Below are 15,526 nucleotides of genomic sequence, written 5' to 3'. Positions count from 1 at the left end.
CATGCACAACATCCACCAGTATCAAACAACCTATACACAACTCCTAACCAAACAAAATAAATGAATCATGAACTTGTCAGACTACCATTCATGCCCGCCCAAGGTCTTTTCTCCGGAGAGACATAGACATCAAGGGTAGAGATCATCGAAAATCCATCTACATCTGCAGAAAATCTGCAAAATGCACAATAGGACCCAGCACAACAAGTATCTGAAAAGTAGTTCAGAAGAAACTACAATCCAAAAAACCAGAGCGCATTGTCGGAGAAAAAAAGCCTCACTCTAGGGCATGAAGGTGCGTAACTCATCAACCAAGTTGGATTCAGTGGCTTCTTTGAAAAATTCAAAGAAAGACGTGTCCTATAGAAATGATCCTACTGCAGAGGGAGTTAGCATCCGTCGCATAAACTAGTCATAGTAAAAATATTTAGAGAGGTTCTTACTGAAGTACGTCGTCGAAAAAAGAAAAAAAAAATCCGAAATCGAAGGGCGGAAGGTCACCTTAAGTACTTCGCCTGGTTCAGGGGTCTACCCGAAACCCTAGTGAAAAACTTCGACGGGAAGTTAGGGCACTCAAGAAGTAGGGCACAACCCTATAGCAGTCACGCTTATGCATTATAGTGGGAGTTTAGTAATTCGAGCCATAGCGCGCCGTCCACACAACATTCAATCTACGCTTGTTGAGGACTGTGGCATCAGGGGAGTAAACGAAGGATTCCTGTTCTCCATACACGACAAAGTTGACGTCCCAATATTTGGACAATCACATTTATCATTCGAAATGACCGAAACTCACAGACGTATGTATACAAATTGCTTGGAAGTTACCACTTCTAAAGGATTTTGTTTCACTAACTAATGCCTGTAGTCTATGTCAAGGGCAAACACCTCGCTCACCAGCGGGGCAAGAGAAACACCCATCCCGGTGTCTCCTTGATTCAAATTGGTAAGTCGCGCTACCTCGATATATGTCCGTTTAGATTTAAGGACCTGTCGCTGACTGGTTAATGTCATAGAGGGCGTTTCTTCCCCTAAGGAGGCTCAGTTCTACTTCGGCAAGCGTGTCGCTTATGTCTACAGAGCCAAGAAGGAGATCAAGGGATCCAAAATCAGAGTTATATGGGGGTATGGAAATTGGAACTGTTAATTTTGGTATACAAAGTATGGCCAGCTAATTGCGTGTATAGCAAAATCACCCGCTCTCACGGGAACTCCGGTGTCGTCAGGGCTAAGTTCCGGTCGAACCTTCCACCAAAGACCTTCGGCGCTAGCGTCCGGATCATGCTATATCCGTCAAACATCTAAGTTAATAAAAATATTGATTGTTAGAGGACGTGGGTTGGGCATTTGAAGATAAGAAGTGTTAGTGCAAAAGGGTTTGTCTTATAAAAAGTACAGCGGGCAATCATTACTTCAAATTTGTATTATATTAAATACACTCGTCACCGACAGCTGTGTTACGTCACATGATGTGCAATGAATTTCGGTAATATTTGTTACCAATAGTAAGAGAAGCGGTGGTGGGTGTTGTAACGCGATCATGTCAGCGGGGTCTATTACCTTGCTGGTGCGATATAACGATAGTAGTATTTGCCTGTTTTGTGTCGTGAATAATTAGGTGAGAATGAGCAGGTAATGACAACATCTACTTGCATAGGGACTGCAGTTGATGACGATTCAAAGTCTTTATACTCTATATGAAGCACAAATCGAGCACAGCATTAACTGATATTGGCAGTAACAGTAATTTGTACCTTAACTCAGGGTAGAAAATCTGAGTACTCTACTTCGATTTTTAAGTCGTAATGGAGACACGCACATATCCAAAGTAACGATTGTGCAAATTTCATTCAGATTTGTATATCTCTATAAGCCTACGTATAACTATATAACTATGCGCGCATGATGAAATGAGAATATCGAGCGAAGATGAGTATTATAATGAGCAACTGTACAAATATCGGATACATTATGTATATATACAAGGCAACACCGATCCGAAAAGCGTCCGACACCAAGTACTTTTAAAGCAGGATAAAGCAACCAACAAGACTCCCAATATTCCCCTTTCTATTTATGAATCACTGATGCAGGTTACACAATGTCTGATACCCCTCGTCCTCAACCCGCTGCAAGAGCCAATCATCTACCACATATTACTGCTCCATGGTAATAGCTCATGAAGGAACAACATGTTTCTTAGGTGCCGCCTCAACCACAACCTTGTCGAATTTGTACATTTGACTTATAGCAGTCTGGCGCTGAAGTAACGCTAGCTGCTCCTCACCTTGTTTTAATAGTATCTCTATCATACGCGGATCTGTCTCATCCTTATGAATGCGGAATCCGTCCCGCGTCCGCCGAACAGCGTATTCGCGAAAGTTATAAGCCTCAAACTTCCGTGAGGTCCGTAGGAGGGATCGGTAAAGGGATAGAACGGCTTGTGATGTGTGACTTGACGTGGACACAGAGGATGACATTGTGGCGATTCGATCGTTCGAGGGAAAGTTATAGCAACTAAGGCGCTAGATGACTAATGTGCGACCTAAACAGTGCGACGTTCTAAATCAAGAAGATCTTGGGAAATGTAATAGGTGACTGTTAAGTTGGGACGTCCACAGCGAGGGTGGTGATGACAAAAGTAAATGGTACACAAGAAAAATAAAACTTTGTGAGGGCCCCAGGCAATGAACGTTAAAAGACTCGAACGCTCCGCTGACGACATGCAAAACTCCGAATCATCCCCGATTGCGGCCAGCCACGTCACAAACCCGAAACAAGTACACGAAATTACACTCAAAGAGCCAAATACAACATGCGATCACTGAAGTTGACGGCAGATGTTGGGCACTAGTTTTGACAACTCGCAGCTCTTTGCCTACATTAAAACGAGCTCCATAGAATCAATTACGCAGGCCTCGGTGATGGAGAGTGACGAACTTTACCAATACTATAAGCTGAGCAAGGAAGCACTGTTAGATTGATAAGGATCAGAATCAGGGCTTGCCAAATCCTGGCATCTTGTCGTTGGCACAACGGCACTACTGGCTGAGTATTAATTGGCTACCCTGAACGTGCAATATTGTGACACAACAATAGCCATAATGTCATTGATAGGCTCCTTAAATATTTCCGTTCATTCAATTGCGAGTCCGAAATGAAGAAAGGTCGTGACCCATCTAACTACAGTGAATAAATGTTAGATCCATTAATCGCTCTAATGTTCAGGTACAGAATTGTGTAATTCTATGTACTACTAACACAATGCATCGAAGCCGACAATAACAAAAACCGTGAAGCAGTAATTAACCAACAAATACTAAATATATTAACAAAATCTGAGACGGCCAGCAAAAATGATTCACTAAGATAGTAAGTATAGAACATAGATTCCTTTGACACCAAATTTTAATATCCGACAGAACCGACAGCTCTTTCAGCATTAATATGTTTTCCTTGTAAACTAGTAAGCAACCACGAGGGCATGACCACCGGCCCTATTAGCGGAAGCGCCACCTGACCAGTCGCTCGGTACTTGCCCATGGTAAGAGTGATGGATTCGGCAGGAGGAATATAAACTTTGGTAGGCTTCTTGCCGTTGACAAGAGATAGAATATTACTGTACACCACGGGCAGCGAATAATGTAATTTGCCGGCAGTCTTGACTTCCTTGACGTCGTTAAGGTCGCCAATGGCGAAGATTGAATCGTCATCGACAAGCTGCAGAGTAGCCTTAACACGAACATGACCCCGATCATCCTTCCAAGATTCAGGAAACCCATCAGTCGCTGGCCTATGTGCCATAGTATGGAAAACAAGATCGGCCTTCAAAACTTCAGTAGTCGGCTTCTCTTTACCTCGCCCAGCTTTGACCATGGTGACTGTACCATCTTTGTTGTCTGTTCCCCGGGCCTTCAAGTACACTGTAACTCGGGACTGTAGCAGGTAAGTCAGCACTTTCTGGCGAAGAGTCTCCGAGTAGACTTCGGTCAAAGGCAATTCCCTGGAATGAATCAGAGTGACTTTCTTTTTGCTTCTGTATCTGTCTGCAATTTCTGCAGCTAATTCAGCACCCGTAGCACCTCCTCCAATAAGGAGAATATTGTATGACTTTTCAATGAGCTCACGCTTTTCGGCAAAATAACCCAACACGTCTGAATGGTTGGAGCGTGGCAAGTTATTAGGATCTTCAAACGATGTGCCAGTGGCGAGCACCTACATCAATTAACATCGCTCCGAAGATCTCAAGCAAGCGAACATACCAGAATATCATATTTCACTTCCGCGCCGTTCTGTAATAAGACAATTTTTCGTTCCTGATCAACTCCAACAGCCAAGGCGCATATTACTCTGCCCAATTTCGGTTTCTTCAAGAATAGCCTGTCGTAAGGCTTGATAAACACGTCGCTGACATCCTCGATACAATTGCGAACATTCAGAGGAGAATAAACAAAGTCGTCACGGGCTTCAATAAGCGTAATATGCATGTTTGCCGTCGTGGAAGAAAATGCATTACTGAACTTCGCAATCAGGTTAACTCCGAAGATTCCACCCCCAATTATCACCACTTCCTTCTTTTCACTCATGTCTCCCGTATACGTCGCCTATTTTTAATCAGAAAAATATACCGCGATATTGGACAAAATTATGATTGGTGCTATATGCGCAGTCGTTCGCGGGAATGGACAGAAGGCTGGCTGGCGGTGGACTGATCTAAGCCAATTTAGGGATACCGCGTCCCCAATCTTATCGCACTTCGAGGATTAACACGCCACCTTTATGGCCCATTCCATACACAAACAAAACCCACCAGAAATGACACCACTAATTCTGCTGAAATTCGGTCCTTCTCTTGGAGATGCTTTACGTTGCTACTTGACAAGCTGTAGATAGATTTCTCGCAAATATGGCTCCACAAGATAACAGTCTAGAATTAGAGTTGTCGCCACGGTGGCCACGTTCCAGACCCTGAGTGAGATGATTGGCTGATTTCTGGCTCCGTCCCTTACCCACAGTGATAAGGCCAGGACGATCTGATAATATAGGCGAGAGGATCTAAGGACATCAATCAGCACTTTCTCTAGAGACTTCGTTCCAACACTGCATTAGACTATTGGCACTCAGCGTAATATATTGCATCTAATTCAAGACACAGGTAACCGTCTTCTCTAATACTACGATTCATTGACCAGTTTTCTAGCTGCTTGCCAGCTGCCCCGATTCTTTTAAGCGGACTGTTCGATACAAGATACGATTTCATGAAAGTTAACAGTTCAACTCAAAGTTGAGAGTCTTTATTTGTCAGAGTCGGGCAAGCAGTTGCAAGCATCACAATACAGCACTACAATGACAAATTCGTAGAAATCGCTCCTCCACGATCATGGTAAGTGGTGATTTGATGAACATAAAGTGAGTAAAGTGAGGACAGTTCTTAAATATTACTCTATCGCCGCCTCACTTCGTGGAAAGTCATCCGTCACATTGTCCACAGCAATGAGTGTGTAACGCAGAGCAGAACTGACTTTGCTACTCGATACATCCAGTTGCCTAGAAACTGAGTACGCACAAGGCTCGCCAGCTCCGGGATTTTATTCTTCCGAGTCGCTCCATTGGGACACTCTCATGCAGCGCTATGGTGTTGCGATCCTGTGACGCCACATTCTCTCGACGCAGTCTTAGTCGTGGATTACGATAGTTAATCTATCACGGAGACACACTCCATATGCAGTAAAGACACTCTTTGCGGCGAGACGACGCTTGCTTGAAAAGACAGAGTGAGCAAGTCTTGATATCCAAGTCTTGGGACCCGGAACGGCCCAGATTGTCCCTAGTCAGGCCTATTCTATATTTAGGTACAAATACCTCGCAACTTGGACTTCAGCTGGCAGAAATATAGGGCTGGATTTTGTAATATGCAAGTTTTTCCCTTTCAGTCGCGGGCAAGCCTGTGTGCGAAAAAGCGTACACAGTATGCAGCCAAGCAAGAGAAATACTGTGCTTGCGCCGTATGCAGACAGTTTTATTGCCACTCGAGTTTTCCGGTCCGGCAGCTTTAACAAATTTTATGCGCGCTACGTCTCTGTGACGTTAATGAATAGACAGACAGACAAAAGCTAACAGCTAAATTTTTTGTATACTAGAGTAGTTGCGAAGTCGAAGACGGATATATGTAATAGATTTTGTTCATACAGGGTGCACCAAGGGGCGGATACTTTTGGTTGTCACCTCTCAGGTGGATGCCCCCCCCAAAACCTGAATGAGGTGTGCCCACAGAGTTTGAGTCACGTGCCACTCTCCGAAGTTTGTCGTGAGACGATCATTGAGGCTGTGCCATATGTAACAACGAGTGTGTCGGAAGCCCGATCGTTATTTTCGGCTCTGGCCACGTACGACATCTCGATAAAGGATATTGATCCCAAACATACCGGGATAAATGACCATATTTTGCTGAGCTTACACCAACCAGTTAGTCTTGGCCATTGGACATCATCATAAGCTGCGCGCATCTCCACGACTCTTTAGCGCGTCCTGTTTCCGTCTTCTGTCGCTCCGACTGGCTCAACATACACGTGCAACACATCATCTGCAAACTATGGCACCTACCGCACTGGAAGCTCGTTCTTCATTGGATAAACGGCAATATTATTATGGTGCGCTATATTGGGAGGCGAATGCCGAGCATAGTATATTCTAGTGATTTTGTAACACTAACTTTCTTTCATAGGCTGTTCATATTATGGAACTTGTTCGGGATGGTAAGCTATCTAAGGAGTTGTTTATAAAACAGTTTAGACATGCTAACGCTTGAAATAGGTATTATTGGTACGTGTCTCAATGATATTGTGAAGCTCTTCAGGCATTTTATCTAGACGGTCCCATTTTGCAATGCGATTACCTAACGAAATTAGGGGTCGATGGATACTACTAGGTGTTATTATCGTTGCTGGGCTATTATTATTTTGGTTGTTTGTGTACGTAGTCCTGGTAGCCAAAAAAGTCGGAACAACTGACACTAACGCAACGGATTATATAGTTGTGTGCGAAATCGACGGAGAGCTAAGGCTGGGTATGTTCGTTATCGGAAGTTTTTGCTACGTGGGATTGCATATTGATGTAACATGACTAGTCTGCCTCCGGCGTACGGAACTCATTGGATGGGTTACGGTGGTGGCTACAACTGGAACAATCAATCGACCGCTCCCGTACAACCGCAGAATACCGGCCCGGGAGCTTACTATGCGGGCACATATCCTCAGCAAGGATCGGCTGCGCCGCCAGCATACACTTATAACGCGAATTATCAGCAGCAACCAGGTGTGACCCAGCCGGGATACCCTAACATAGGTCCGAACGAGGCTCAATCTGGCGACGCGTACGAAATGCACGACTATCCTCCGCCAACGTCACCACCACCGGCGGCGACTGCGAATGGAAAGCGCGTGTAGTTAGGATGCAGTTTACTATTTATTACTTTTTTGAGAAGCCGTGTGCGATATTGAAGGTCAAAAGGTATTTTGGGTAGCTTCATCCGGTGTCAGGCTTTGTATTTGTATTCACAAGTCCGGTTAGGTCGTCGGTTTTCAGGTTTTCTGGGTACGGGTTATAACTCGTTTTAATGTTTAGTGGAAATACTCTATGATGAGCACAATTGGTATATGAAAGTTATCTGCAAAGGACGTTGTCTGTTAATTATTGAGTTCTGCAGCAATGCAGGCTTCCTATATTAAGATGCTCTGGCAGTATTTGCAATGCCAGAGCTAATTCGTTCATTATGTCTTCGAAATCTCTCGTTTTCAGCAACATTGTGGGCAACTTTTGCATTCTTTCTTCTATTTTGATCTCTTGTTCTAGATACGACCTCATCAGATAAAGCTTGACCATATACAAAACTATATAAAGCATAGATACAAATTGATTAGTGACATAACCCTAACCTCCAATAACATTATATGAACAAATGCCGAAACTAATACAATGGAATGAAAGTCAAACACATTCCTTCCCAGACCGTACGATTTTTTTAAGCAACCTGAAGCATTTCATTACCTAAGACTCCACATAATCTATGTCAGGGGACGGCATTGACTTTTAACTGACCGTGCAGTTACATCATGAAGCATTTCAAAGAATCTCGACGCTTAGAAGTTACGATAATTATTGTTAGATACTCTGCCCATCTCAATTTCCTCGTCCTTCAGAGGCTGATAGCTCTTTCTGACATTCCCATACGCAGGCATGGGCGGGAGTCCTTGCTGCTGCGGAGGAGCAGGAGGTCCCATGTAGTATGGCTGCTGCTGTGGGATATTATACACATTGACAGCGGACTTTCCTCTTCGGCTGCTGCCGCTATCGCAGCAACTGCAACATTTTCCGCATAGCCAGCATGTGGCTTCTGCACCGCACCAGATAATCCGAATAATCCAGGTGAGTATTGTGAACACTATATCCATTTGTTACTATGATCCTGTTCAAAAAAGTGGGAAGAAGTAACTAGACTTACCGAGGATAACAGCAAGAACAATTCCGACGATAGCGATAATCTTGCAGCCCAGGTTGGCCATACAAGTGTTCCAACTCTTGAAAGCTAGATATTTTTAATTAGCCTTCGTCATTCTCTAGAAATATCCCGGCACAGAAATGAATCTTACATTCAGCAAACGAGACGGTCTGGTCGATTACATCCCGCTTCGATAGTAGCATCTCATACTTAATGTCTCCTCGTCGTAAAAGCATTTTGAATGGGTATTTCTATGTAGAATCTGGTGATAAGATGTGTTGGTTGTTGGTGAGAGGAGATTGAGCGACAGGCTCGTTAAAACTTGCTGCTGCGAAATGCGCTGGAGAGGGGCCAGACCGCGTGGCTGTGCTTATCGTGAGCGTCCGTAATGCTGTTATAACGTGAATGTAGTCTGAATTACGGCGACCTGAGCAGACAATATGGACAAAAGGTATATAAATACGATTTCCTCACGGGCAATTAGGATATTAGTTGTGGGCGGGCGGAGCAGTCGGGAACTGACTTAGTGCAGCTGCAGGTAACTGGGTGGCTCTGCCAGGGACCAATTAATCGGGACGCGCACTCACTAAGACAAGCCAATATGCGCTAAACCGCTTCAGACAAACGGTAACCTTACTTGGTCGCCCAGCGCCCCACGCGGTGGCGCAATCGACGCGTCAACCCTCTTCAGAGGCTGAGCTCAATAATATCGCAGCCGACATGGATAATACAATTTAATCTAATCACGTTGAATCATCTATTTTTGACCTCAGTAGAATATGGATTGCAGTTTATCACAGACCCTGAAATCCTGAACAACAGTAAGCAAGAAGTTGCACGCAGAATCAGTGCACATATATATGCCGGCCAGTTATTCCATAGTGCGGGATTTATCCGGGGATCACAATAATATATCTTTAGCGAGAACTCAAGCAAATTGCTGCGGAAAATCTCTGCTGCGGTCAAGACATGTTTCCATCCGGTCCTCTCGAACATGCCTGATATGGCTATTGATCAGCGAACAACATAGCTGACTACCAATACTACATTCTTGAGGAATGCATAATCCAGCAATCGGATTTTGGGTGAAAAACCGGTTGCAATCTGGGACGTTTTCGATACAATCGGAATATTGTCCTAGCCTTGATAGTTGTGGCGTGAGGTTCTATTCTACATAGCCCGCTAGGCTTGAACACCCAGGCTAACAAGAATTTGGCAATGGAGGGTAGATAGTTACAGTTACATTTCTATCATTGGACGAATTCAGACCTGCCAGGCCCAGAAATAGGCGGGAACACATGACTTTGTTACAATTAGAAGAAGCTTACTGTACCTTTCTGAAGGAATGTCACCACAGTGACTATTTCCCTGTCTTAATATTTTGTATTATACCCTAAAGCTTAGTCACTGTAGTAGTTACAAAAGCTGATTATTTTAATAAGTCCATTTATCCCAAATAAAAATGCAACCCAAGACGTCTATAGTCTTATATCTGTATCACTAACACGTACCAAAGAAAATATACCGAAGAGGATAAACGAAATACTGCCGGCAGAGCATTACACATCAGGCAGTGTTCTCCAACGCTTGCAATTGAACCAACTCATAATATTTCGATCGTTTGGCCAACAATTCCTGATGCGTTCCAGACTCCAAGACCTTTCCATTCTCAAACACGTAGATCACATCAGCGTTCTGGATGGTGCTTAACCGATGGGCGATCGCGATTGTCGTTCTGCCCTTAGCCGCAGCATCAAGGGCGGCTTGGACAACCTTCTCGGACTCCGAATCAAGTGCAGATGTTGCTTCGTCGAGAAGAAGAATTTTTGGCTTGCGGATAAGCGCTCGCGCGATCGCAATTCGCTGCTTTTGGCCACCGGATAGTAGTGTGCCTTTCGAACCACAAAGCGTGTCATATCCGTCTGGAAGAGACATTATATAATCGTGGATGTTGGCTTGTCGGCACACAGCATAAATCTGCTCATCAGACGCATTTTCCTTTGTTCCAAGCAGAATGTTCTCTCGGATGGTACCCGCGTACAGTGTGGGCTCTTGCTGCACGAGCGCCATATGCTCCCGATACGCATTGATGTTGAACTCGCTTATATCTTGACCGTCGAGAAGTATCTCTCCGGAAAGTGGCCGATAGAAGGCCTCAATCAAGCCGATGGTCGTACTCTTGCCGCATCCAGATGACCCAACAAGCGCTACATATTGGCCCTTCTTAACGGTCAAATTCAGACCACGAAGAACAGGCATCTGGAGTCTAGTCGGATACCGGAAATGCACATTTCGGAACTCTACTTCACCCTGGACATTCTCCGGGATCTTCCCTTTGGTACTCCAAGTATCGATCTTGGGCACCGTTGAGAGCAGCTTCTTGATGTTGGCAGCAGCATATTTTGCTTTGCCCATATCCGGTGCGTACGAAAGAACCATACCAGCGTTTTGGGCACCAACGATGAGCGTCAGGTAGGCAATATAGAACTGCAACAAAGTGTACTCCCCGGTTCGGATAAATGTACTACCATACCAGTACGCGAGTCCGAAAATAAAAAATTGCGTGCCTTGCGAGATACCGTAGAGAATGGAAGACTTGTTAGTTGCCGACCTGCTAATACGATGCTGCTCGTCGATGTTCTTGTGATAGCTTTCAAGAACGTCTTTCTCGCGGGTCAAGGACAACACTGTACGGATAGCAGTAGCAGATTCACATGCGTAGCTACTGGCTTGCTGATTCGCATTCTTCATGTTGGTTTGGAACTGAGCGAGAACCCAGAGCCTAAAGAAAGCACCGCCGATAAGAATAGGCATGGTGGAGATACAAACGAGGCCCAGCTTCCAGGTGATAATAAGAGAGACAAGACTGCCAGAAAGGATAATCATGACTGAATTCATAATTTGTCCAAAAGTGGCACCGGTGAGACCTGAAGTAGAAATTAGTTCGGATTACCATGGTCAGAAATGAAAGCCTTGATATTACCCTCAATAGCCTGTGCTTCTTGAGAGAGCATCGTCGTTAGCCCACCGGTCGTATTCTCGTCCTTGTCAAAGAATGCAATATCCTGACGCAGGATTTGTCGGAAAGTCATGTATCTGATTCTGCGAACCAACTTTTGCGATGCATACGAGAATAATGCTTGGGAGCCCGATGTTGCCACTGACACGACAATCGACAACATGAAGAACAGACCAGCAACCTTATTGATCTCGGAGATCACGTAATCGAAGTCCGGAATGTGAGCATAGGCATCTACAGCAGCGCCATAGAAAAACCCAAGAGCAACATATCCCAAACTGTTGATCAGCGACAAGAACGATGCCAGTATATTCACTCCATTCTCGCGCGCACTCAGCTTGGCCAAGAACATGAATAGTTCCCAGGTGCTATACTTCGACTCGTCAATTTCTTCCTCGACAGGTGAATTGGCAATAACCAAGCTGGAGATTGACGTAGTTGTTTTTGTGCGAACGAGACCCAAGACAGAATCCTCCTCGAACTCAGTTTTTTCGTCCAGGTCGTCGTTAGCACCCTCCTCTGCCTGGACGTTAGCAGCGAGTTCCTTCTTCTGCTTCTCGATCTTCTGTGCTTCGACCAGGTCGTAGTACTCTCCTTGTTTCTGCAATAACTCATTGTGTGTGCCCATCTCCATGATCGCACCCTTTTTCATCACCACAATGAAGTCAGCGTCCTTGATCGTGGAAAGTCTATGAGCAATGACAATGGTCGTGCGATTCTTTGCCGCACGGTCAAGCGCGTCCTGAACAATACCCTCGCTCTTTGTGTCCAATGCAGAGGTGGCTTCGTCAAGCAATAGAATCTTCGGGTTGCTTACAATAGCTCTGGCAATAGCGATACGCTGCTTCTGACCCCCAGACATCAAGAATCCACGCTCTCCGACATTGGTGTCTAGTCCTTCAGGGAACGTCTCAATGAATGACATAGCATTGGCTTGCTTGCAAGCCTCGACAACCAGCTCGCGCTTGTCAATCTGAGATGCATGCTCATACTTGGTGCCAATAAGGCCCTGAGCGATATTCTCATAAATAGAACAAGCGAAAAGAGTAGGTTCCTGGGATACCAGCGCAATTTGCTGCCTGAGCCAGCGAATATTAAGATCCTCAATATTAACACCGTCCAACAGGACTTCACCACCAACCGGGAGATAGAACCGCTCAAGCACTCCAATAATTGTGCTTTTGCCGGAACCGCTTGCGCCTACCAACGCGACGGTCTTTCCAGCAGGAATTTTGAGATCGAAGTTATTCAAAATAGTGACGTTTGGTCTGGATGGGTAGATGAATTTGAGATCCTTGAGCTCAATATCGCCTCGCACAGAATCTAGCTTGACGCCCTCATCCGATGACGAGTCTATAACTGATGCACGGTCAATAGTCGCAAATATCTTGGAGGCAGCAGCAACGGCGCCAGTGACGCTTCTAAAATGTGGAGAGATGGCGGAGAGCGCCAAAGTTCCCTGGTTCATGAGCAGCAGGATGGAAATCACTTGCCCAACCGTGGCCTGCCCACTTCTGATGAAACGGGTACCTTGCCAGAAAGCAAGGGCGTCATTGTTGAAGCAACCAAACCAAACGAGAGAAGTCATGATTCCCTAGTATACGAATTAACATTGATTCAAAATTGTAAAGATGATCATGAATTACCAGTGACAAACCAGCTCTAATGCCCCAGTGCTCACTGACTACCAGAAACTTGTCATACTGCATTGCAAGGCGATCCTGAATACTAAACGCTTGAACATTTCGAATGCTCGAGATGGTCTCCTCGGCTAGAGTTCCACCGACAGAATAACCATCCATGGACTTCTTAAAATACTTCTTCATCAATCCCGATGAAACAAAGAAGGAGGCAACGATAACCACAGCAATGGACGTCATCATGAAGGCGAGAATATACATTCTTGAGAAGGCTAAAATAAATACCGTGACGAAAGTGGACAGATTGGCGAGGACGTAGCAAACTTTTTCAGAGATACCTTCTTGAATGAGAGTCGTGTCTGAGGCAATACGTGTCGTGACTTCACCAGAGCCTAATTTGTCAAAGTATCCGATGTTCTGCTTGAGAGTCGCTGCAAGATAATGTTCACGGATACGACCTGCAAGTATTTGACCGCGATCAATGAAGGTGTAAATAGAGATGTAGGCAAGAATGATGTCCGCAACGCCCAAATAAACGAAGTACCTACAAGCTGTCAGGAATCACAATCGCAATCTGCAACCATGTGCAGTTGTAACATACAAAGTAAGACTGTTCACGCGTGACTGGAACGTCTCAGGGGAGATATATTCGTATTGCATGCCAGTTATATTGTACATGTCGTATTCATATGGACCACCATATTCGCTCACATTATGGCTCGAATAGTTGAAGAAAGTCATATTAGACTTGGAATAAAATCCTTCCGTAGAGTTATAGAAATATTCCTGATCAAAACTGCTTTGGCGCGCATAGATTGTGAATGTCTCTGTGAGAGTTCCAAATACGAGAGAAATAAGTGGACGAATAGTTCCCTCCGCAATTGCGACTATTGCTGCTATGATCAGCAATGCCGCGTCGCTCTTGGTAGCATATCGGTACATAGACAGAAATGTCGCATTAACAGGCTGCACGACAGCTTGGTCGCGAAGAATCTTAGCCTCCTTAGGTGGGAGATGGCTGAACTCATCGGTATGGACGTCAAGAAGCGTGGAGGACTCTCCACTGCTGCTGCCTGAAGTCTTGCTAGACGATGCTGACACGACTTTCACAAGCGGAGACTTCTCGTCGTACACGTCTTCAACCCTCATGTTGACAGAATTCTTGCTGGCAAAAATGAGGTACAGTGGACTTCTGCAAGAACACAGCAATGATCGACGAAGAGGAAGCTCCGCTTATTACTCGCGTGTATCGTTGTAGAACGTGCTGCAGCTTATGAATCGTTCCAGAGGTCGGACCAACTGAAGGACGACCGAGTCGATGACATGGCTTGTGCGTGGGAAAATTTCCACCGGCAATAGTCGGTGGCTGATAAGAACTACCTAAGGTAAGGTTTAGAGTGCAATCTGCACTCCAGGCTGATGACTACTTTAGACAACTTTGGTCTTAGTGGCAAAATTTAGTGACCTAGAAGACTATCGGAATCTATTATTTAGGATCTCGCAGGCGCTGCAGGCAAACCCCTTTCTAAACACCGTTATCGCAGTCACAAACGATGACGCAGAGAGCGAACCCCTTAAGGATCAAACAGACAACTTCTTGCGTACCGCGGCGTACTAACACCTAAATTCTACGACATTTTATGGTCGATAAGCAAATACTGAATCCTACGATTAGAAATGGACCACTTTAGATATATAATACACATCTAGAAATCTGCCCACGAACAGCCACGGCGGCTAGTAAATTTTGTCTTCCTCCCACTGATCCGTGCCCCGGGCCTTATCGCGCACCGGGTTTAGAGAGTTGTTGCGACGAGTTTATTAACTTTTATGGGTATTATCGATGTAATGTGCATTACTGTTTGGATTGATTAATTACTAAGTAAGTTAATTATTTTGTATGCATGGCGTTAGGTTGGATGGTGGAGAAAAATTACGTATTGCGATATCGCTTTGTACATTAGGACTATTATTTACAACTTTCTCATCATTTTTCCTACGGATAAGTACATAATTAGATAAACTACTCGAATATTGCAGTATATTTAAGAATTTTCGCATGTTCAACTTAACTGTGCTCCGTGAATGCCGGTGACTCGCACCCTTCAATTACACTCTTCCAATATACTAGCCGTACATCTTAATTTAACTTATTGATTGCATTATGGACAACGTTGAACTAACCGTTACGCACTCCCAATACTGGAGCAAGTGCCTTCCTGTCGTCGCAGATTCGTTTGCGATACCCTTGAGGAGCTAGCAGAGATGCTTACGGAAGAGGGTCTCAGTCCGTGACAGACTCGCCTCTTGCAATCTTGGTGCAGTACCTCACCAAAATGTTCCTCGCCCCATTGATATCGCGGTCGCACT

The 15,526-nt window shown here is 44.8% G+C and overlaps 6 protein-coding genes across 6 annotated transcripts; 2 read left to right on the top strand and 4 right to left on the bottom strand.

The window, feature by feature from the left end:
• Positions 1-858: 858 nt before the first annotated feature.
• V1508DRAFT_358781 (60S ribosomal protein eL33) lies at positions 859-1,305 on the top strand (the record flags this gene model as incomplete). The annotated part of the gene is made up of 3 exons (XM_066937080.1): positions 859-946; positions 1,017-1,125; positions 1,188-1,305. The coding sequence occupies 3 exons, from the start codon at positions 859-861 to the stop codon at positions 1,303-1,305; spliced, it is 315 nt and encodes a 104-aa protein (XP_066793976.1).
• A 518-nt stretch (positions 1,306-1,823) lies between these two features.
• V1508DRAFT_422926 (complex 1 protein-domain-containing protein) lies at positions 1,824-2,677 on the bottom strand. Its single transcript, XM_066941096.1, has one exon. The coding sequence runs from the start codon at positions 2,478-2,480 to the stop codon at positions 2,178-2,180; it is 303 nt and encodes a 100-aa protein (XP_066793975.1). The 5' UTR covers positions 2,481-2,677; the 3' UTR covers positions 1,824-2,177.
• A 437-nt stretch (positions 2,678-3,114) lies between these two features.
• Positions 3,115-4,959, bottom strand: V1508DRAFT_422924 (uncharacterized protein). The gene is made up of 2 exons (XM_066941095.1): positions 4,263-4,959; positions 3,115-4,215 (listed from the first exon to the last, which is right to left on the bottom strand). The coding sequence occupies exons 1-2, from the start codon at positions 4,584-4,586 to the stop codon at positions 3,409-3,411; spliced, it is 1,131 nt and encodes a 376-aa protein (XP_066793974.1). The 5' UTR covers positions 4,587-4,959; the 3' UTR covers positions 3,115-3,408.
• Positions 4,960-6,602: 1,643 nt separating this feature from the next.
• Positions 6,603-7,924, top strand: V1508DRAFT_422918 (uncharacterized protein). The gene is made up of 4 exons (XM_066941094.1): positions 6,603-6,755; positions 6,814-6,971; positions 7,034-7,066; positions 7,127-7,924. Exons 2-4 carry the CDS (start codon positions 6,886-6,888, stop codon positions 7,443-7,445), a joined length of 438 nt encoding a protein of 145 aa, XP_066793973.1. The 5' UTR covers positions 6,603-6,755; positions 6,814-6,885; the 3' UTR covers positions 7,446-7,924.
• On the bottom strand, positions 7,778-9,074 carry V1508DRAFT_422915 (uncharacterized protein). Its single transcript, XM_066941093.1, has 3 exons — positions 8,649-9,074; positions 8,501-8,584; positions 7,778-8,440 (listed from the first exon to the last, which is right to left on the bottom strand). The coding sequence occupies exons 1-3, from the start codon at positions 8,731-8,733 to the stop codon at positions 8,139-8,141; spliced, it is 471 nt and encodes a 156-aa protein (XP_066793972.1). The 5' UTR covers positions 8,734-9,074; the 3' UTR covers positions 7,778-8,138.
• Positions 9,075-9,752: 678 nt separating this feature from the next.
• Positions 9,753-14,691, bottom strand: V1508DRAFT_422911 (P-loop containing nucleoside triphosphate hydrolase protein). The gene is made up of 4 exons (XM_066941092.1): positions 13,758-14,691; positions 13,163-13,700; positions 11,481-13,110; positions 9,753-11,424 (listed from the first exon to the last, which is right to left on the bottom strand). The coding sequence occupies exons 1-4, from the start codon at positions 14,303-14,305 to the stop codon at positions 10,064-10,066; spliced, it is 4,077 nt and encodes a 1,358-aa protein (XP_066793971.1). The 5' UTR covers positions 14,306-14,691; the 3' UTR covers positions 9,753-10,063.
• Between the last annotated feature and the right edge of the window lie 835 nt (positions 14,692-15,526).

The sequence above is a fragment of the Lipomyces doorenjongii genome, assembly GCF_038497915.1.
Source record: "Lipomyces doorenjongii strain NRRL Y-27504 unplaced genomic scaffold V1508scaffold_54, whole genome shotgun sequence".
Taxonomy (NCBI): Eukaryota; Fungi; Ascomycota; class Lipomycetes; order Lipomycetales; family Lipomycetaceae; genus Lipomyces; species Lipomyces doorenjongii.
The sequence above is the reverse complement of the archived record's forward strand: the minus strand, read 5'-3'. Positions and strand labels throughout refer to the sequence as shown.

What these genes read in the sequence shown, in the direction of transcription:
- V1508DRAFT_422911 (XM_066941092.1), bottom strand. Translation starts at nt 14,305, where the DNA reads ATGAGGGTTGAAGACGTGTACGACGAGAAGTCTCCGCTTGTGAAAGTC. An exon ending in CGCGTGAACAGTCTTACTTT is followed by an intron (nt 13,701 to 13,757) that starts GTATGTTACAAC and finishes GACAGCTTGTAG; the next exon opens with GTACTTCGTTTATTTGGGCG. An exon ending in TTAGAGCTGGTTTGTCACTG is followed by an intron (nt 13,111 to 13,162) that starts GTAATTCATGAT and finishes TTCGTATACTAG; the next exon opens with GGAATCATGACTTCTCTCGT.
- V1508DRAFT_422915 (XM_066941093.1), bottom strand. Translation starts at nt 8,733, where the DNA reads ATGCTTTTACGACGAGGAGACATTAAGTATGAGATGCTACTATCGAAG. An exon ending in GACCGTCTCGTTTGCTGAAT is followed by an intron (nt 8,585 to 8,648) that starts GTAAGATTCATT and finishes AAAAATATCTAG; the next exon opens with CTTTCAAGAGTTGGAACACT. An exon ending in TGTTCTTGCTGTTATCCTCG is followed by an intron (nt 8,441 to 8,500) that starts GTAAGTCTAGTT and finishes AAATGGATATAG; the next exon opens with TGTTCACAATACTCACCTGG.
- V1508DRAFT_422918 (XM_066941094.1), top strand. Translation starts at nt 6,886, where the DNA reads ATGCGATTACCTAACGAAATTAGGGGTCGATGGATACTACTAGGTGTT. An exon ending in TTATTATTTTGGTTGTTTGT is followed by an intron (nt 6,972 to 7,033) that starts GTACGTAGTCCT and finishes CGGATTATATAG; the next exon opens with TTGTGTGCGAAATCGACGGA. An exon ending in CGACGGAGAGCTAAGGCTGG is followed by an intron (nt 7,067 to 7,126) that starts GTATGTTCGTTA and finishes TAACATGACTAG; the next exon opens with TCTGCCTCCGGCGTACGGAA.
- V1508DRAFT_422926 (XM_066941096.1), bottom strand. Translation starts at nt 2,480, where the DNA reads ATGTCATCCTCTGTGTCCACGTCAAGTCACACATCACAAGCCGTTCTA.
- V1508DRAFT_422924 (XM_066941095.1), bottom strand. Translation starts at nt 4,586, where the DNA reads ATGAGTGAAAAGAAGGAAGTGGTGATAATTGGGGGTGGAATCTTCGGA. An exon ending in AAGTGAAATATGATATTCTG is followed by an intron (nt 4,216 to 4,262) that starts GTATGTTCGCTT and finishes TAATTGATGTAG; the next exon opens with GTGCTCGCCACTGGCACATC.